The following is a 20,965-nucleotide window of genomic DNA, read 5'->3' as shown; positions in this document are numbered from 1 at the left end:
GGTCTTCTCTGTCTGTATTAACAAGGACAACACACAGGTCTTCTCTGTCTGTATTAACAAGGACAACACACAGGTCTTCTCTGTCTGTATTAACAAGGACAACACACAGGTCTTCTCTGTCTGTATTAACAAGGACAACACACAGGTCTTCTCTGTCTGTATTAACAAGGACAACACCCAGGTCTTCTCTGTCTGCATTAACAAGGACAACACACAGGTCTTCTCTGTCTGTATTAACAAGGACAACACACAGGTCTTCTCTGTCTGTATTAACAAGGACAACACACAGGTCTTCTCTGTCTGTATTAACAAGGACAACACACAGCTCTTCTCTGTCTGTATTAACAAGGACAACACACAGCTCTTCTCTGTCTGTATTAACAAGGACAACACACAGGTCTTCTCTGTCTGTATTAACAAGGACAACACACAGGTCTTCTCTGTCTGCATTAACAAGGACAACACACAGGTCTTCTCTGTCTGTATTAACAAGGACAACACACAGGTCTTCTCTGTCTGTATTAACAAGGACAACACACAGGTCTTCTCTGTCTGTATTAACAAGGACAACACACAGCTCTTCTCTGTCTGTATTAACAAGGACAACACACAGCTCTTCTCTGTCTGTATTAACAAGGACAACACACAGGTCTTCTCTGTCTGTATTAACAAGGACAACACACAGGTCTTCTCTGTCTGTATTAACAAGGACAACACACAGGTCTTCTCTGTCTGTATTAACAAGGACAACACACAGGTCTTCTCTGTCTGTATTAACAAGGACAACACACAGGTCTTCTCTGTCTGCATTAACAAGGACAACACACAGGTCTTCTCTGTCTGTATTAACAAGGACAACACACAGGTCTTCTCTGTCTGTATTAACAAGGACAACACACAGGTCTTCTCTGTCTGTATTAACAAGGACAACACACAGGTCTTCTCTGTCTGTATTAACAAGGACAACACACAGGTCTTCTCTGTCTGTATTAACAAGGACAACACACAGGTCTTTCCATCATTGTATTATTTTTTTTGTGTGTCTAAATTAGCTCAAGCTTACGGACAATGTGATATAGGGTGCGCAATTACACAGGTAATTTCCCAAAATGGATGACACAAACAACTGAATTCGTTATCCCTTTCATGCCCTGCCTCCAGTCCACTTGCTGATATCTGAAGAGAGCCTCATTGAAATTGCAGCAAGCGGTTCTGTGAAAATTGAATTGAATCAGAAGCCACTGCCAGATTTCTGGATTGGGCTGCAGTCAGAGTATCCTGCCTTGGCAAATCATGCTGTTAAGACACTGATGCCCTTTGCAACCACATACCTATGTGAGAATGGATTCTCGGCCCTCAATAGTATGAAAACTAAATACAGGCACAGACTGTGTGGACAATTATTTAATACTGAGACTCTCTCCAATACAACCCAACATTGCAGAGTTATTATTTGTGCCCTGGTCCTATAAGAGCTCTTTGTCTCTTCCCATGAGCCGGGTTGTGACAACTCGCACTCATTCTTGTGTGTGTGTTTGTGTGTGGCAGGCTTACAATGACAAAAACAAAATTTGAGAGTGCGCTGACCCTGAGGGATCAATTGCTGTATGCAGCTGGAGGTTGACTGTGTTGAAGGGGTACGGGACTATAAAAAGTTTGGAACCACTGCTATAGATGAATGGAAATAATTTTAGAGGATATCCAGGCCTGCTGGAAATGCTGACATGGACAAGTGAAATCAATGTTTGGTTTGGGTTTTACTAAAACTGAAACGAACATTGAATTATGGATCAATTGCTGTTCCCCATTTTTATATATAATTTCTTCCCTAGCGCAAACAATACATTTTGTGCATATATTATGACGACATTTTGTGACATTTTTATTAGTTTTGGACAGTTTTCGGCTGTGCGGGCACATTTAGTTTTTCCTCTCAAGGTAAGCCGAAGTTGATGGCCGACGTCAACGCCCCGTAGTCAGCGTTTGGTCAGATGCAAAATTGCACACACCGACAGCTTCATTGCATTTTGGTACACCAGAATTACATTGTTTTGCAGAGACAGTTGCAGTGCGTTCTGTGTGGTGGATACGTTGGATTTATCGAACGTAGGCGTCAAACTGTATGCGCGGACCACTTGACAGAAATGGTACAAGGTGAATGTTGAACTTGTGTTGCATACATATCCAGATGATGCTGCGTACCATTTTGCACAAGGACGCTGTAGGTGTGTTTGAAGCGTAAGATCTCCTTGGTAAGATAGTCAAAATTAATGACCGATTTGTTCGATTAATTCAGACTATTTTGCTGATGTGTAGACTGGCTTTTTAAGGGAGTATCCGAGCACACGCTTTCGGCTAACCAAGCTTGGAAAGACGCCAGCCGAACTGAAGCATGCTAACATCTTTAGCGTTTTCGTGATTACATTTCTTACTGAACTATAGAAAAACAATTTATTTTTCTGGGTGTTGTGAATACTTTATTAATCTCCATACCACTCACTGTATGCCTTAATGCATTGATCCCACTGTATGACAATATTTTAAGAACCTATATCTATCGTAACTCTGTGGTTATCATGTGGTTATAACCTGACTTATTTTTTTTCTTTCTAATAGTTTCCATAGGTGTTTTTATATGCTTTTGGAAAATTATAAGCCTACATTTTATATTCATGACATTAAATATAAACATCCTTGTACTGTTTGTCTTGCAGTGAATGTCTGGAGCTGAGTCCAGTGAAGGCCAGGGACCTCCAGTCCACTTCGATGCTGGAGCAGTTCATGACGAAGCTGTGTCTGCATCACCAGAGGCAGATTGTCGACACTCTGGGCTTCCTACAGACAGAGGTCTGTATAGGCATTGCTCTCATTGTGTATTTTCAATTCAGTACATTTGAATAGATCATTTCTGATTGCTTTTCAGGGACAATAACTAACAAACCAGAGGACGCAGATGCCTAATACATTAACCTCTTGAAACTAGGGGGCACTTTTTTATTTTTGGAAAAATAACATTCCCAAAGTAAACAGGCTATTTTTCAGGACCAGAAAATAGAATTAGCATATAATTGACAGCTTAGAATATAAAACACTCTAAAGTTTCCAAAACTATAAAAATATTGTCTGTGAGTATAACAGATAGCCTGAGAAAAATCCAATCAGGAAGTGACTCTTATTTTGAAACCTCTGTGTTCCTATGCATCCCTATTGACCATTGAAAGGGATATCAACCAGATTCATTTTTCTATGGCATCCCTAATGTGTCTACAGCCTTTAGACATAGTTTGAGGCTTTTATTTTGATGAATGAGCGGGAACGACCACATTACGTAAGTGGTCAGGTGGTGGCTTTCAGAGTGATTTGTGCGCAAAAGACAAAGGCGGCCATTGTTACTCCCGGTCCTAGTGAAAAGCCAACTGTCCCGGTTTATATATTATCGAATAGATATTTGAAAAACTCCTTGAGGATTGATTCTAAAAAAAGGTTTGCCATGTTTCTGTCGACATTATGGACAATTTTGAATTCTTGTCCGCGTTGCCGTGACCGCTATTTCCGGTGGATTCCTGGGCATAACGCATCAAACTAACGGAGGTATTTGGATATAAAAAATATCTTTATGGAACAAAAGGAACATTTGCTGTCTAACTGGGAGTCTCGTGAGTGAAAACATCCGAAGATCATCAAATGTAAACGGTTAATTTGATTGCTTTTCTGATTTTCATGACCAAGCTTCCTGATGCTAAGTGGACATAATACTATGCTAGGCTATCGATAAACTTACACAAACGGTTGTCTTGCTTTCGCTGTAAAGCATAATTTCCAAATCTGAGGCGACAGGGTGATTAACAAAAGGCTAAGCTGTGTTTCAAAATATTTCGCTTGTGATTTCATGAATATAATATTTTCTAGTAATATATTTTTTGACTGACTATGCTATTCAGCGGTTGCTTATGACAATTCTCCCGGAGCCGGTAGGGGTAGTTCTAAGAGCAAAAAGATACAGCCTGGAAGTTAGAGACTGAGGCTCTGTGGCGTGAATATGTTTTGTCTATGTAATAACTGAGTTAAGGTACTGAATAACCTCATTGTTCTCTTTGTTATAGGTCAAGACTATATCCTCCTCCAGCACATCACCAGCCTCTGCCTTCAAAACCTCTTGCTCAGTCAAGCATGGCGCCCTTCAGGGTCCTAGTCCTGAACCCTGCCTGGAGAAGGGGAGGACTGGCCAGAAACTTCCCATGGCTTCCACTCCCAAAGGACTGGTGGAGGGGGGAGAGACAGTTGGTACCAGGAGTAGCAGGTTGGCAGCCCCAGAGCAGACCCCTGAGACTGATGTGTCTAGAAATGTATCTGGGGCCGCTGGGCCAGCCTTAGATTTCCGTAAATCTGGCCCAGGGGAGTCTAAGGCTTTGGCAAACCTCAGAAGCACAGAGGACAGTGAGAGTAAACCTCTTAGTGACCATGCTCCTCTAAAGATCAAAATCATGAAGTCCAGCAGCCTGGCTGATGGTAAGAAGCTGTCCTGTGTGCTCACCACCTCTCTTCCTGCTCTCGCCAGTACTATGAATAAACAGCAGGGCAATTCTGACTCTTCAATCAGAGCAGATAGTTACAGCGATGGCCCCAGCTCCTCTGTGAAAAGGCACAATGATGTTAATCATCCAATAAGACAAAGAGGCTCCTTTGGACGTACCAGAGATACGCTGGTCAAACAGAGTCCACCCCAAAAGACTCCCACCATCATACCCCCAGTTTCCCCCAGGACAGCAAGGAAGACCTTGAAGGGGTCTTCCTACCATCGGCCTAGGGACGCTTCTTCGCTGTGTCAGTTTGTAACCGACCCAGATCTCGGCCACTGCGACATTGTCTACATTGACAAACCAATCACAGACTGTTTCCAGAAATGGCAGCACCGTCGGTTCCCGCGAAACAACGCCAGGAAAAGCACCAGAGGTCACATGTACGTGGAGGAGATGTGGGAGCTTAAGACTGTCCGTACATTAGCCAGAAAGTCCGCCCGCAACTATAGTGGCAACTCTCTCACTCCAATGCCAGATCTCAACACTCTGGTCACCCCTAAAAAGCTGCTTGGCAAGCCTGAGGGTGTACCTCTTATGGATATGCCCTTCATTGGAGGTATTTTAGAGACGGTCAGTCAGAGAACTCCCTCGGAGCATTCAGCTGAAAGGGAGTTGGCTGGGGATGTAGAGACTGCAGCAACATCAGCCAGTGAGGTGGAGCTAATCGTTGAGACTAATCAGACAGACCAGAGTCTATGCAAAACACAGACTGCCCCTCCATCTCCTTCACAGTGTCCCCCAGTGGAGAACGAGCAGAGTGCAGGGACAGACTCAGAGCAGCCAAGGCTGAGTATAGCACCAGATAGTCTAGCTCGTACTTTGGTTGAGACCGCACATCAGGATTTAAACTGTGTTATTAATGACATCGTTTTGAGTGAAAGCCCAGAGCAGGTGGTGATGGGGAAAAATGTGAACCCATCACATAAGACTTCAGAAGAAGCTGAGCTTGTCCAGGATCAGCTGCAGACTGATGAGGAGGGCCAGAACGTAATCTCTGATACCCAACAAAAGGAATCTGAATCCCCGAGCCCTTCCATGGAGAGCACTGGAAACAAGGAGGAGAATGAGGTAGTGAATGCAAGTGTAATTGGTAAAGAACAGGCCGAGCCACTGGAACCTCAGAGTCCAGTTGACCAGAAACCATCTGAGCGCTCTGGAGGAGAAGTTGGCACTGAGGTTCCCACAGAGAGTGAAAGGATGGAGGTGCAGGAAACGGGCAAGGTTGAACCAGACTGGGCTCTAGGTGACGGCAACAATGTGCCTGAAGAGAAAAGGACAGATGCTGATTCGTTCTCTAAAAAGGCAGATGAGGCAGTTGTGAAACAATCACCTCCAAGGTGTTCTGAAAAACAGGGTATTCCAGCACGGGTGATTCCTTCAAAGGTGAAGGAAACTGCAGTGATTGAGACCGAGAATATGATTATATGTGGATATGTGAATGGTAGACCTATAGCGCAGTCTGACAGATGTTTGCGTGAACGGCCAGCTAAAAACACCCCAGAGTCTACTCCTACAAAGACTAAACGCCCCACTAAGACCTCTCTGAAACAATCCGAGAAACCTTCTGAGAAGATGCCAGAAATTCCTCAAGTCTCATGCCCTCTAGCCGAACTGATCAAAATCCCTGTGTCCAAACATCCCACAAAAACCTTTAAAGCAACTCAGAACCTGCCTGACACGAAGACCCCTGTGGAAGCGAGCCAGTTCACGTCTGACGCAAGGGCCCCTATAACAGCAAGACTGAACATTCCTGACACTCCTCCAGTCCCAGACACACCAATCGACTCCACCAGACACCCTGAGCCCAGACACCCGCTCAGATCAGCCAGACTACAACAGCGAGCAGCTGTTGCCTCGCCCCCCCCCCCTGTCGCCTTGTCCCCCCTCCCTGTCGCCTCGCCCCCCCTCCCTGTCGCCCCGGCCCCCCTCCCTGTCGCCCAGGCCCCCCTCCCTGTCGCCTCGCCTCTTCTACCTGTCGCCTCGCTTCTCCTCCCTGTAGCCTCCCCTCCCCTCCTAGTTGCCGTTACTTTCATTGTACCCCCAAAACCATCTACCTCCCTCCCACTCCCCTGCATCAAGTTTAACCCTCCCCTCCCTGTTGCCTCTTCTCTTCTTCCTATCGTCCCCAGTGCAGTCACCCAGAGCTCCGAAGAGCTGAAAGTTGCAAGAGCTCAGCCAGCTCCAAAACCCAAACCCAGCAAGACACAGAACACTGCAGTGGAAACTAGGGTGCAAACTAGACCAAAGCTCAGGTCGTCAATGGTGGTAGTAGCAAAGGAGGTTGAAGAGGTTGTGAGCCTGCAAGTTAGCAATGAGGTTTCTGCTCTCACAGAGGGTACAAGCATTAAAAAGAGTGAGGCGCAAGCACATAGTAGTCCACTAATACACAAAATAATTCCCCAAAAGGAAGGAGAACAAAGCAAATTTACTCCATCTGAGGGAGAACCAAGCAAATTGACTTCCCTGAAGAATTCAGAGGAACCAATTTTGCTGAAGAAGGCAGAGGCACCAACTTCAATGGATAGCAAAATTCTATCTGGAGATTTCAGCAAGTCTTCCATCAGCAGTGCTTTAGACAGACCTGGGCGAATGCCATTGAGGAGTGAGAGTAGTAAAACTGAAGTGGTCAGCCAGTCCATTACCCCGACAATTCCACCGACTGCAGTGGAGAACAGAAAGTCCGCTTTGAGAGTCCAGAGGTCACCCATGTCCTCAACCAGTGCTCCAATCACAGCTGAGAAAAGGAGTGGGGTGGCATCTTCCATGAGGCTGAAATCCCCAGTGAGACTCTCATCACCCATTAAGGTTAAGGTCAAACCTGAGAGGATAATCAAATCTCCACTAAGGGATTCTCCTTTGCTGGTCAGTTCTCCTCTTCCCTCCAGCTTAGACACTCCTCTCCTCCTGCCCAAACTGGAGCCCCTAGTACAGTCTCGACACAAGTTCCTGGAATTACTAGACATAGAGGAAAACCAACAGAAAATATCTACTCTCAACACCATGTTCGGTAAGATGCATAGAGGCTGGGTCCAGATAGACAAAGAGGGACAACCAACGCCCAGACACAAGAACAAGGCAGACAGACAGGCAGCGATATGGAAGAGCAAGCGCCGGGTCCGCAAGCCCAAGTCTTCGGAGCACCAGAGGTACTCCCTTGTCCAGATGCTTTTCAAGAATGATTTGGACCTAGCCAGTATCTGCCGCTGGTACATGGAGTCAACAGAAACCCAATCAATGGTCATCGTAAAGAAGGTGAACACACGTCTTCTCTCTGAGACCCAGCTGCTCTTCCCCGGTATGTCCCAAGGGCTGTCCAAAGGGGTCTTCCCTAGCCTGCAAGCCGAGCGCTTGAAGAAACACTTGAAGAAGTTTGCCATCGCTTCCCCTGTGAAGAGCAACCCTAAGAGCCAGAAGCTGATTGCTAAAGCCCTGGAGCAGGAGGTCAGTACAAGTACTCCCAAAGGGAAGGAGAAGAGAGAGCTGACCACGGCCACCCGGATCTCCACCAAAGCCTATCTCTCCTCTGCAGAGGCACAGGCAACCGACGGCCAGAAGGCCTCAGCGAAGGCCAAGAACCCAGCCAGTGCTCGGATCCTGCGGAAGTACTCCAATATACGTGAGAAGATGCAAGGTCAACAAAGCTCCAAGAAGCCAAAAGGGGCCCCAAGAAAAGTGATCAAAGCTTCCAAAGTCAAACCCTCTAAAGCCCCAAAGACAAAATTGACAAAACTAACTAAATTGAAACCGGCCACTGCCCAGAGGCAGAAATTATCTGTTTCTGGAGATAAAAGTGTGAAGGAGCCAAGTGTAGTCAAAACAGCGAGAGCGCAGTCATCTCCTAGTAGAAAGACTCCAGTAAAAGCTGCTGTCCAGGAGAGATCAGTCAAGACTAGCAGCAGCAGTAGAACCGTAAGAGATCTCAGTAGGAAAGAGAGTGCATCACCACAGAGGTCTACCCAAAGAGCGATGACCCCAAAAGCACAGAAAAACACCCTTGCTCCTTCCATCACCCCTAAAACTGACTCAAACAAACAGAAGGTTGGAGCAGAGAAGGCAGAGGTGGAAAAGAGACACTCTGAAAGTAGAGTATCTGAGACTAAAGGCCCTGAAAGTAAAGGTATTGAGAGCAAAGGCTCTGAAAGTGAGGTTGAGTCTCAACAGAACATGGATGTCAAAACGCCAGGCTCTCCTGACCAGGTACTCACAAGGTCACAAAGGAAGATGGAGGCCACTCCATCCCCCTCAATCTCTCAGAGTGCAAACTCTAAGCCTGCCACAAAGAGATCAAATCCAACTAAGAATAAGACTCTGAAGGCTGCCACAAAGAGAAGCCAGGAGAGCACACAGAATCCAGCCAAGCGGATCAGGAAGAAATAGCTAGAAATAGCTACAGTAGTGTGCAGAAAGAACGTAACAGCCAAGCTGGTTATAATAAGGGGGGGGGGGACTTGGCAATGCCAACACTTTTGATAAGCTTCAAAGGCAAAATGCAAATGGTGACTGGAAGATATTTAAAGTCTACTGTGTTTGCTGTGTTTTCTGAGAGGGTACCTATCAGACCAGTGTTGTTATACAGAGGCAAAACTCAATCTGGCCTCTGGTTTGGTAATGTGTAATTCTCTAACTGGGCTGTGGAGATTATTTTATAAGTTTATATCTGCATTGGAAACATGTCAGACATTTTAGATTTTGGTTTGATGCTAGGTTTATTAGTTATTCAGACTACAGCATGCCATGTCCTTTTTGTTTGTCCTAGTTTTTTGGAAAGATCACACAAGTCTCTATTCCACGCTTTCAATTTTTTTTGTGAGGTTTAGTAATAATGGCATGAGAACATCAGTACCATGTTGCTAAAAACAAATATTGATTTTCTGTGACTGCAGCACAGCATGGCAAGCCAATCGTTCAATTGAAATTAGCCCAGGTTTCACTGAATATCATTCTTCGATCTATAGCCTATATTCATCAATGTCTCCAGCCCATCTCGTGATCAGAGTGGTGCTCGTGTGTGTGACTTTTTGTGACCAGGTGCCTTATTCATCAGATGTAAAGTAATGTGTTGCTAACAGGTGAAGCCTCAATTCTCTGGCCATTGCACAGGCACATACTGTAGGAGGAGAAAGGGAGTGTTCTAGATATGGATTTGGTGCAGGTCTGCACACATTGTGTCATGTTGACTTGGTCCTTCAGGACTCTTCTCCAGGTTATTGTATAGAGCTGGTCATTGGTGCTGACCTGCACAACTGTGTATCTTCATGCACACCTTCCCTCATGTCTTCCCTAGTCTCCTCTGTCTTCCTGCTATAAACCCACCCTGCTTCTCATCTGTTGTTTTGAATGTGTAAAGGAGCGTCACGGGTAATTATTCTAATGAGTTCTCTTTGACGTGTGTTTGTTTCGTTTTAGATTCTGGGGTTATTTCTGTTCCTGAGCAGTAGCCTTATAACTGTTGTTACCGTAGCTGTGTTTAACTTTCAAAAACTGTCCGAGATCTGTTTTGAAATTTTCACAAACGATTTATTTTTCTTTGCAATACATGTGAGATGTGTTTAACACCTGCCTCACTTGTATCTCTGATCCTGTCCCTTATATTCTCTGATTCTGGTTAGTTTAATGGTGACGTTTTCCCTCTGGTGTGATCATTACATGCTGTTGCATGTGCTTTCGCTACCTGTAGTGTTTACATTTAAATGCTCGTTTCTCAACGGCCCACTCTTGAAGTGCAGTATTCACCGCAACTATTTCTTATTAAACATGTATTTGTTTGTTCTATCTGAAAACTAGCTTTTGCTGCAGAAACTTTACTAAGACTATGCATGTTACCTTTCCTCTCTGGGTCGTGTACTGAATGAGCATTAATGACTGATGATAAACCCTTGAAAGACATGCCATTGGTCAATTGTTTTGTAAGGGGGTCACTTTAAGGTCTGCTGTTTGAGAGCAGATACCAGGGAATGATGCTACAGTACATAGATCCACAGGTTGTATCTAATGTTAGATGCATATGTTTTGCCCATACTTTGAGCTTGTATGGTAGGGTGTGTTTACCTGTTATTTGGACTATATTGCAGTATACTGACCCCTGGTGACCATATAAGAAAATTGTTGGAGAAAAAATGTGTTTGTGAATGATCAGTCTGTACTATATCCCAATGTTATAGAAATAACCTGTCTGGCATGTTTTATTTTTGTGTATTTTATTTCTCAGATAGTTATTTTATTTCAGGAATACGTTTTCTTGATGCTTCCGTACTTCAGCAATAGCCTGACCTCCGTTTGTCAAAAGAAAGAAGACATTTTAGGACAGTTTTATTTTTATTATGGTTATTTCACTTTAAAAGTAATAATTTGTAAATGCAAAAAGGTATAATTCATGTTTTATATTGTTATTTAAGAAACCCCTCTAGATAAATGCATACAGTAGATCTACATGAAGCAGTCCACCAAATATCAAACTTGAACACGTTTTATTCTTTACTGTGGATATTTATAGTTTGGGATTCTGTATATTGGAAAATAAATAACTGATGTATTTGTGTTAATCCCAATAATGAGACATTTGAAGTTAGTGACTTTGTATTCTTGCTGGAGTTGATATAAAGATGTTTGAATTGTATATTTTGTGTCATGCTTTTTTTTTCCATCTTCAGTGGTTAGCTTTCACTAATCTACTGTGTCATTCTATGAGGTTGAACTAAAACAACTGTATAAAATCATCAGTATTACTTTCCTATGTTCGTCATACCATCATGGAAATATAATTAACATTCCACTGTACTCTTCCTCCAATGTACCTTCATGCTTTGTATAAAGAACAAAACAAAACCCCTTATTCCCTACTTGGGTAGCACTGTCTACCCCCGATCACACACACACTCCATTCAAACCAATGACGAGGCGTTAACAGTCCATGTTAAAAGCACACACATTAAAGTTTAATGAATGAAAAGTGGAGGAGGTTCAGTAAACATTTTGTCGGTGGCGATAGATAAAGATAGATCGATAGATACTACATACATTCAGCATCACTGGGACTTCAGTTCAATCCCACCATCACACCTGCGACGGAACACAACCAAAGCAACAGAAGTAGCACATCTGTAGGAAACAGACCAGAGAATTATTATAGTTTTTGTTCTTTTTGTTCTTTTTTTTTTACCAGTTCAATACAACAGAGACACTGCGTCTTTCACAATGACATGATACGGAGTACAGTTCTCTCGAGGATGAGTCTTTACAGGTTTCACCCTAGAATTAATGGAATCCGGCTGAATTGCAATGATCAGTATCCATGTTTGCAAGTATGAAAGTCCTTTTTGTGAGAGCTGTGATAAACTCATGTTGAAATCTGCGAGGCATAGAGCTAAACGTTAAGCTAAAGGATGAGATGACAGTTCATCAATATCATACAATGTGGACACCATAGGATAACCTCAGGGATATATATAAGACAAGGTTAACATCGGGGCAAACAAGGAGTCCACTGCAACAGGACGCTCTGGGTACAAGTTGTTCTTAAGCATAGATCTAGGATCAGCTTTCCGTCCCCAAAGCTTTACCTTAATCATTAGTGGGGAAAACCACCAAACTGACCACAGAACTGTGTCTAGGGGCAACTTCATCCTACTCCGCAGGAAACCCGTCCTGTAGGTCTCCCACTTAGAAAACAAAGAGGATAACAGCTGAACCATACCGCTTCAGGAGTGAGATCAATTCATGTTTATACACATTTATACATTCAGGTTGGACTGTTCTACTCTGCGATTGGCACCTTTTCATCTCTGATTTGTGTTCTATAGCCAGTCAGAATGGGGACATCTAGGGCTAAATTAATTTACTGCGAATGCAGTCTCTGCTAACGCGGGAACATTGCCTTTAAATTTCAATCACCTTATAACGCTGAAGTTCAGCGATACAGATTGAATCTAGGCATTATCTGTGCATGTTAAAATAGGATTGCGGTAAGTGGATCCAATGGCAAACATACAGAAAGATGGCAGGTCTACAGTTTGCTGTCATTCAGCCCATGGCCTCACCATCTTTTCACCTCCCACCACAGTACAATGATAAGATGGCAGCACCAATTTAATGCAGGCAAAATGTAGACACCATCTTTGTGAACATCCACAATAAGTAAGCTTCCTACGGCAGCTTGATTTCAGTCGACTGTGACTTTCACTTAAATCTTATGATTACTTCTACCACGGAAAATGTCCCCAATTTAAAATGACAGGAATTCAGCCTAATACTTAAACAAAATCAACACAAGACAATCAGAACCCTTTCACAATATTTCAGAGTATGGTATAGTAAATACAGGAAAAATGTATTTCAGAGTGGGAGGGGCATCTCACTCATTTGCATTTTAACTCCACCAACTCGGGCCCAACAGCCAATGAGGAATGTGTCTGAGCCAGAGGGGATAAAATACTGTCATAACTGGCTATTAAGTGATGTCACAAATACCTTACAGCTTTTTTTTGTTACACTAGTTTTTATTTTAACTTTTTTATTTATTTTTATTTTTTGAAAATCAGCAACAATTATTATGCCTTTTATACTCTACAGGAAAAAGCTTTAAGATAAAATAAATAAAAAATAAAACAAACAGCACACAGACTTTCAAATGAATTAGATGTCATATTCACATGGAAGACAACATATACAATATTAAACATGTTTCTACATCAATACTGCTGCCTACACAACAAGGCCAACCATTCACTACCTTGTTTTGGACAATTACAAACTACCTTGTTTGAGCAAGTGAAATAACCAAATAAAAACAGCTCGGGAACCAATCAAATGCCATCCTGCCTGTTCCAATAGAAGCTTCCAGAAAACAAAGATTTACTCTTTAACATATAAAAATACTATACCAAAATGAAATACAAATATATATATTAGAATCTGTTAGGCATTTCTGTATAAAGAGAGGGCTAAAGGTGTTAGGTTACATCAGAAAACAAAATATAATAACAAATAAAAACAAAACAATGCAAAACAAATAATTGAAATTAGACGTAACAAAACAAATATTCTGAACCTTTTTGTTCCGTAATAATAAACATAATAAAAAGCTCTACATATCAATTTGCAAACTTCTCACATGCAAGTTTGCACACATTTAATACTGCAGGCATTGAGGGGAGGGGCCTAATCATCCTCCCGCTCAAAAGGGGAGGGCTTATGCAAATCATCCTGAGGCAATGCATGCTGGGGGATTGGTCTCCACCGGGTACTGCCTGCTCCAGGTGGGGGTATAGCTTATAGCCTACTGTAGGGGAATGGAAGGTCTACCTGCCTCACAATGTGTATCAGACAGCCCCTTCTGACTGCTTCTAATGGAACGACCCTTCTGCTCAGACAAGAATGTTCTCTAGTGTGGTGCATGCGTGCATGTTGTGTGTATGTGCTGTGAAGGGCAAATGACTGTGATTCTCAGTGCTGGTATTCAGTGCAGTGGTCTTATCAGTAATGAAAAGAATGGACATCTCTTGTTCTAAAAACTCCAGGATAGAGTCCAATAAGAAATCGGCCCAGATATAGCCCGACCTAACCCCAGCTCTGCTCAGCACAGCTCAACTACAATCTGGCCCATCTAAACCCGACCTAACCCGGCTCAACTCAGTTACAGTCCAGGCAAGCTTATACCAGCCCACACCAGCTACAGTCCAGTTCCAGCCCAACTCCTGCTCAGCCCAGTCCTGCCCTGCCTAACCAAACTTAACTACAACCCAACTCTACTATCCTCCCTCTGTCGTTTCTTTTTTATTTTTTATTTTTACATCTCTGTACCTCTTCCGTCCTGCCACCCCGACCAGACCGGACGTCATATTACACATACAGCCTTCGGGAAGCAAAGAAAGCAGAGGGTGCTTAGGCTATCTGAGGCCTAATGGATGGATGAGCCAAGGGGCCAGAGGTTTAGACTAGGTGTGTATGAGGGGTTGGTTGATGTCTGGCTCTGAATGCAACACCTTTGCATCTCTAGAACTCTTCAAAACAATGTTGCAGATACAATGGTTTGGTTGTTGTTGTTCACACTTCTCCATGTTGTTGTTGTTGATGCTTGTTTTCTCTGTGTTTCTGTACGTCACACAGCCATGGAAGGGGAGGAAATGTCCTATTTTACAAACATTGTTGTCCATAATATATAGATAGAGGTTTTTATATATATTTCTTTATACTCTCTGGTTTTCTTACTTCTTCCTCCTCTCTCTCTCTCTCTCTCTCTCTCTCTCTCTCTCTCTCTCTCTCTCTCTCTCTCTCTCTCTCTCTCTCTCTCTCGCTTTCTCGCTCTGGTGCACTTGGCGGTGGCGGTAGCAGGTTTGTGTGAAGCGTGCTACATGCAGCCCACGCAGCCACACTTGATGGTCTTCTCCACTTCCTCGCTGAACGAGGTTCCATCGCTGCACTCAAAGGTGTATTTCCGGCGTTTCATTCGCTGGCTGGCACAGCAGGCACCTGTGTCGCAGGCGCCGGAGCACTCTACCCAGGAGACCATGCGTGTGGTCTGACAGATGGTGTACCCACGCTGCACCTGGTAGAAGTCCCTCACGGGCTCCCCCCGACACTCTGACTCTGTGGGTGGAGGAACGATAAAGACACATTCTGAGACTATGGTATGATGAACATCAAGAGAAGCCCTTCACCTTAACATTAAGATACATTTTAAGAAAGTTTGTTAAACAAAAAAATGCTAAATGTTTCAGACACAAAATCATCCTTTCATGGGTACCTGTAGTTGGTTTAGGCTGGATTACCTCTTGGTCTGTTGGTATCAAAGACAAGCAACAACAGAGACAAACTAAGTAAACTAGGATGCCAGACAGTCCACATTCTATCTCCTATCTGCATCACAGAGCTCCTCTGTGTATCCACAGTAGTAATGTGTGTGTGTCTCCTATCTGCATTACAGAGCTCTCCGGTGTATCTACAGTAGTAATGTGTGTGTGTCTCCTACCTGCATCACAGAGCTCTCCGGTGTATCTACAGTAGTAATGTGTGTGTGTCTCCTATCTGCATTACAGAGCTCTCCGGTGTATCTACAGTAGTAATGTGTGTGTGTCTCCTACCTGCATCACAGAGCTCTCCGGTGTATCTACAGTAGTAATGTGTGTGTGTCTCCTACCTGCATCACAGAGCTCTCCGGTGTATCTACAGTAGTAATGTGTGTGTGTCTCCTATCTGCATCACAGAGCTCTCCGGTGTATCTACAGTAGTAATGTGTGTGTGTCTCCTACCTGCATCACAGAGCTCTCCGGTATATCTACAGTAGTAATGTGTGTGTGTCTCCTACCTGCATCACAGAGCTCTCCGGTGTATCTACAGTAGTAATGTGTGTGTGTCTCCTACCTGCATCACAGAGCTCTCCGGTGTATCTACAGTGTAATGTGTGTGTCTCCTACCTGCATCACAGAGCTCTCCGGTGTATCTACAGTAGTAATCTCCTACCTGCATCACAGAGCTCTCCGGTGTATCTACAGTAGTAATGTGTGTGTGTCTCCTACCTGCATCACAGAGCTCTCCGGTGTATCTACAGTAGTAATGTGTGTGTGTCTCCTATCTGCATCACAGAGCTCTCCGGTGTAGTAATGTCTACATCACAGAGCTCTCCGGTGTATCTACAGTAGTAATGTGTGTGTGTCTCCTATCTGCATCACAGAGCTCTCCAGTAGTGTATCTACAGTAGTAATCTACAGTAGTGTGTGTCTCCTATCTGCATCACAGAGCTCTCCGGTGTATCTACAGTAGTAATGTGTGTGTGTCTCCTATCTGCATCACAGAGCTCTCCGGTGTATCTACAGTAGTAATGTGTGTGTGTCTCCTACCTGCATCACAGAGCTCTCCGGTGTATCTACAGTAGTAATGTGTGTGTGTGTCTCCTACCTGCATCACAGAGCTCTCCGGTGTATCTACAGTAGTATCTACAGTAGTATCTATAGTAATGTGTGTGTGTAATGTGTGTGTGTCTCCTACCTGCATCACAGAGCTCTCCGGTGTATCTACAGTAGTAATGTGTGTGTGTCTCCTACCTGCATCACAGAGCTCTCCGGTGTATCTACAGTAGTAATGTGTGTGTGTCTCCTACCTGCATCACAGAGCTCTCCGGTGTATCTACAGTAGTAATGTGTGTGTGTCTCCTACCTGCATCACAGAGCTCTCCGCATCACCTGCATCACAGAGCTCTCCGGTGTATCTACAGTAGTAATGTGTGTGTGTCTCCTACCTGCATCACAGAGCTCTCCGGTGTATCTACAGTAGTAATGTGTGTGTGTCTCCTACCTGCATCACAGAGCTCTCCGGTGTATCTACAGTAGTAATGTGTGTGTGTCTCCTATCTGCATCACAGAGCTCTCCGGTGTATCTACAGTAGTAATGTGTGTGTGTCTCCTACCTGCATCACAGAGCTCTCCGGTGTATCTACAGTAGTAATGTGTGTGTGTCTCCTACCTGCATCACAGAGCTCTCCGGTGTATCTACAGTAGTAATGTGTGTGTGTCTCCTACCTGCATCAAGAGCTCTCCGTATCTACAGTAGTAATGTGTGTGTGTCTCCTACCTGCATCACAGAGCTCTCCGGTGTATCTACAGTAGTAATGTGTGTGTGTCTCCTACCTGCATCACAGAGCTCTCCGGTGTATCTACAGTAGTAATGTATCATCACAGAGCTCTCCGGTGTATCTACAGTAGTAATGTGTGTGTGTCTCCTACTGCATCACAGAGCTCTCCGGTGTATCTACAGTAGTAATGTGTGTGTGTCTCCTACCTGCATCACAGAGCTCTCCGTGTATCTACAGTAGTAATGTGTGTGTGTCTCCTACCTGCATCACAGAGCTCTCCGGTGTATCTACAGTAGTAATGTGTGTGTGTCTCCTACCTGCATCACAGAGCTCTCCGGTGTATCTACAGTAGTAATGTGTGTGTGTCTCCTATCTGCATCACAGAGCTCTCCGGTGTATCTACAGTAGTAATGTGTGTGTGTCTCCTACCTGCATCACAGAGCTCTCCGGTGTATCTACAGTAGTAATGTGTGTGTGTCTCCTACCTGCATCACAGAGCTCTCCGGTGTATCTACAGTAGTAATGTGTGTGTGTCTCCTACCTGCATCACAGAGCTCTCCGGTGTATCTACAGTAGTAATGTGTGTGTGTCTCCTACCTGCATCACAGAGCTCTCCGGTGTATCTACAGTAGTAATGTGTGTGTGTCTCCTACCTGCATCACAGAGCTCTCCGGTGTATCTACAGTAGTAATGTGTGTGTGTCTCCTACCTGCATCACAGAGCTCTCCGGTGTATCTACAGTAGTAATGTGTGTGTGTCTCCTATCTGCATCACAGAGCTCTCCGGTGTATCTACAGTAGTAATGTGTGTGTGTCTCCTATCTGCATCACAGAGCTCTCCGGTGTATCTACAGTAGTAACGTGTGTGTGTCTCCTACCTGCATCACAGAGCTCTCCGGTATATCTACAGTAGTAATGTGTGTGTGTGTCTCCTACCTGCATCTCAGAGCTCTCCGGTATATCTACAGTAGTAATGTGTGTATGTCTCCTACCTGCATCACAGAGCTCTCCGGTGTATCTACAGTAGTAACGTGTGTGTGTGTCTCCTACCTGCATCACAGAGCTCTCCGGTGTATCTACAGTAGTAATGTGTGTCTGTCTCCTATCTGCATCACAGAGCTCTCCGGTGTATCTACAGTAGTAACGTGTGTGTGTCTCCTACCTGCATCACAGAGCTCTCCGGTATATCTACAGTAGTAATGTGTGTGTGTCTCCTACCTGCATCACAGAGCTCTCCGGTGTATCTACAGTAGTAATGTGTGTGTGTCTCCTATCTGCATCACAGAGCTCTCCGGTGTATCTACAGTAGTAATGTGTGTGTGTCTCCTACCTGCATCACAGAGCTCTCCGGTGTATCTACAGTAGTAATGTGTGTGTGTCTCCTATCTGCATCACAGAGCTCTCCGGTGTATCTACAGTAGTAATGTGTGTGTGTCTCCTACCTGCATCACAGAGCTCTCCGTGTATCTACAGTAGTAATGTGTGTGTGTCTCCTATCTGCATCACAGAGCTCTCCGGTGTATCTACAGTAGTAATGTGTGTGTGTCTCCTATCTGCATCACAGAGCTCTCCGGTGTATCTACAGTAGTAATGTGTGTGTGTCTCCTATCTGCATCACAGAGCTCTCCGGTGTATCTACAGTAGTAACGTGTGTGTGTCTCCTACCTGCATCACAGAGCTCTCCGGTATATCTACAGTAGTAATGTGTGTGTGTGTCTCCTACCTGCATCACAGAGCTCTCCGGTATATCTACAGTAGTAATGTGTGTGTGTCTCCTACCTGCATCACAGAGCTCTCCGGTGTATCTACAGTAGTAATGTGTGTGTGTCTCCTATCTGCATCACAGAGCTCTCCGGTGTATCTACAGTAGTAATGTGTGTGTGTCTCCTATCTGCATCACAGAGCTCTCCGGTGTATCTACAGTAGTAATGTGTAATACTACTACTAATACGTAGTGTCTCCCATACCTGCATCACATGACTGCTCTCGTCTGTAAATGGCATCTACAGTAGTAATGTGTGTGTGTCTCCTACCTGCATCACAGAGCTCTCCGGTGTATCTACAGTAGTAATGTGTGTGTGTCTCCTATCTGCATCACAGAGCTCTTAGGTGTATCTACAGTAGTAATGTGTGTGTGTCTCCTACCTGCATCACAGAGCTCTCCGGTGTATCTACAGTAGTAATGTGTGTGTGTCTCCTATCTGCATCACAGAGCTCTCCGGTGTATCTACAGTAGTAATGTGTGTGTGTCTCCTACCTGCATCACAGAGCTCTCCGGTGTATCTACAGTAGTAACGTGTGTGTGTGTCTCCTACCTGCATCACAGAGCTCTCCGGTGTATCTACAGTAGTAATGTGTGTGTGTCTCCTATCTTCATCACAGAGCTCTCCGGTGTATCTACAGTAGTAATGTGTGAGTGTCTCCTACCTGCATCACAGAGCTCTCCGGTGTATCTACAGTAGTAATGTGTGTGTGTCTCCTACCTGCATCACAGAGCTCTCCGGTGTATCTACAGTAGTAATGTGTGTGTGTCTCCTACCTGCATCACAGAGCTCTCCGGTGTATCCGGCCTCACAGTGGCAGTAGGCCTCTCCTGTATCAGAGATCTGGCAGCGCCCGTGTTTACAGTTGTGGCTGCGGCAGGGGTTAAACAGCTCCCCCTGCTGGTTACACAGGGCACCACGGTAACCCTCCACACACTCACAGCGGTACGACTGCAGGTCCAGGGGAATACACTTGCCATGCACACACCTGGGGAGAGGGAATATAAATTAAACAATCAGCAGTACAGGTCAGCTAAGACTAAGAGTCTTGGGTTGAACATATGTAAAGACCATTCATATGAATTGCATTTTGAGACTTAGTGAAAACCAGTTGAAATGCAATGCATTATCATCATAACCCCAGTGAGTTTGTACTGACTTGCTGCCCTGGCATGGGTTGGTGGCCGGCTGGTCACAGTGTGGTCCGTTCCAGCCCGGCTGGCAGTGGCAGACTGGTCCCTGTGCCCCGTCCGGCTGGCAGATACCATGTAGGCAGTAGATCTTCCTACAAGGTTCACAGCCTGGCACCACGCCCGGCTTCATCTGGGTCTTAGTGAAGTCCTGCAGCTCATTGTTAATATACAGATTCTGGATGCAGCCGTGGAAACTGGAGCCATTCTGGATCTGCCAGAGCCGGAAGGCTGCCGAGTGGACGTCCACGGGCATACCTGAGAGATGGAGGATAGAGGGGGAGAAGAGATAGGAGGAAGAAGGTTAGAGATGTATGAGAGTGGAGAACAGGAAAACAGAGAAACCATTAACAAGAGACTGATATGGAATGAAGGAAGAGGCTTTTTCAAAGAGACATATGCAACTGGATACAATTATTTACATTTGACTATTTTCAATTCAAGAGTTTCTCTGATATAATAGTGGTTTGACACGAATTCAATTCTGAAACGACAGTACATGAGGCACAGAGTCTTTGAAACAGAGGACCGTGAAAAGGAGAAGGGGTATTGGCTGATGTGTTCTCTTCTATACAGCCACAAACATACACCACAGCACAGTACAGGACCTCACCAAGACATCACATCACATACTCTGAACACACAGGCATTTCTGATATCAGATCAATTCTGTTTCAACAATCAATGCTTTGATACCAAGAACGGCTAGTCGGGTTACAGAGTATAAGTTGTATAGGTGAAGAAAAGAAACCAGGAAAATGATGATCCATGCCAATAAACCAACCCACATATCCAGAGGGAAGACTGTGTCTGATAGGACAGAGATAGGGACCTATAGGAGTGTGTTTTAGAAGGGTAAATGAAACAG

General features: G+C 44.5%; 2 protein-coding genes and 1 long non-coding RNA gene across 5 annotated transcripts in view; 1 reads left to right on the top strand and 2 right to left on the bottom strand.

The window, feature by feature from the left end:
* The first annotated feature begins 1,733 nt into the window (after nucleotides 1–1,733).
* LOC118398572 (mucin-17-like) lies at nucleotides 1,734–11,196 on the top strand. Of its 3 annotated transcripts, none has more exons than XM_052474324.1 (3): nucleotides 1,734–1,938; nucleotides 2,715–2,847; nucleotides 4,104–11,196. In XM_052474324.1, the coding sequence occupies exons 2-3, from the start codon at nucleotides 2,767–2,769 to the stop codon at nucleotides 8,955–8,957; spliced, it is 4,935 nt and encodes a 1,644-aa protein (XP_052330284.1). In that variant the 5' UTR covers nucleotides 1,734–1,938; nucleotides 2,715–2,766; the 3' UTR covers nucleotides 8,958–11,196. The 3 variants fall into 3 exon arrangements, with proteins under 3 accessions (XP_052330284.1, XP_035649952.1, XP_035649961.1); XM_035794059.2 differs by lacking the exon at nucleotides 1,734–1,938 and adding an exon at nucleotides 1,949–2,154; XM_035794068.1 differs by lacking the exon at nucleotides 1,734–1,938 and adding an exon at nucleotides 2,113–2,252.
* A 297-nt stretch (nucleotides 11,197–11,493) lies between these two features.
* Nucleotides 11,494–20,965, bottom strand: part of LOC118361101 (slit homolog 1 protein-like) — a 111,704-nt gene continuing 102,232 nt past the window's right edge. Inside the window, 3 exon segments of the mRNA XM_052474354.1 lie at nucleotides 11,494–15,164; nucleotides 19,684–19,895; nucleotides 20,067–20,355. Coding sequence (XP_052330314.1) covers nucleotides 14,926–15,164; nucleotides 19,684–19,895; nucleotides 20,067–20,355 — 740 coding nt within the window. The 3' untranslated portion in view covers nucleotides 11,494–14,925.
* LOC127910475 (uncharacterized) lies at nucleotides 15,368–19,249 on the bottom strand. The gene is made up of 4 exons (XR_008074995.1): nucleotides 19,178–19,249; nucleotides 16,813–17,092; nucleotides 16,038–16,149; nucleotides 15,368–15,714 (listed from the first exon to the last, which is right to left on the bottom strand). It is a non-coding gene; the product is annotated as an uncharacterized LOC127910475 (long non-coding RNA).

This window comes from Oncorhynchus keta, chromosome 2 (genome assembly GCF_023373465.1).
Source record: "Oncorhynchus keta strain PuntledgeMale-10-30-2019 chromosome 2, Oket_V2, whole genome shotgun sequence".
NCBI classification, from domain to species: Eukaryota; Metazoa; Chordata; class Actinopteri; order Salmoniformes; family Salmonidae; genus Oncorhynchus; species Oncorhynchus keta.
The sequence above is the reverse complement of the archived record's forward strand: the minus strand, read 5'-3'. Positions and strand labels throughout refer to the sequence as shown.

Excerpts from the sequence above, each read along its gene's own strand:
- LOC118398572 (XM_035794059.2), top strand. The coding sequence starts at position 2,123 with ATGCGCGGACCACTTGACAGAAATGGTACAAG. Across the intron at positions 2,155-2,714 it reads CTTGACAGAAATGGTACAAG|TGAATGTCTGGAGCTGAGTC; the intron begins GTGAATGTTGAA and ends TTTGTCTTGCAG. Across the intron at positions 2,848-4,103 it reads TGGGCTTCCTACAGACAGAG|GTCAAGACTATATCCTCCTC; the intron begins GTCTGTATAGGC and ends TCTTTGTTATAG.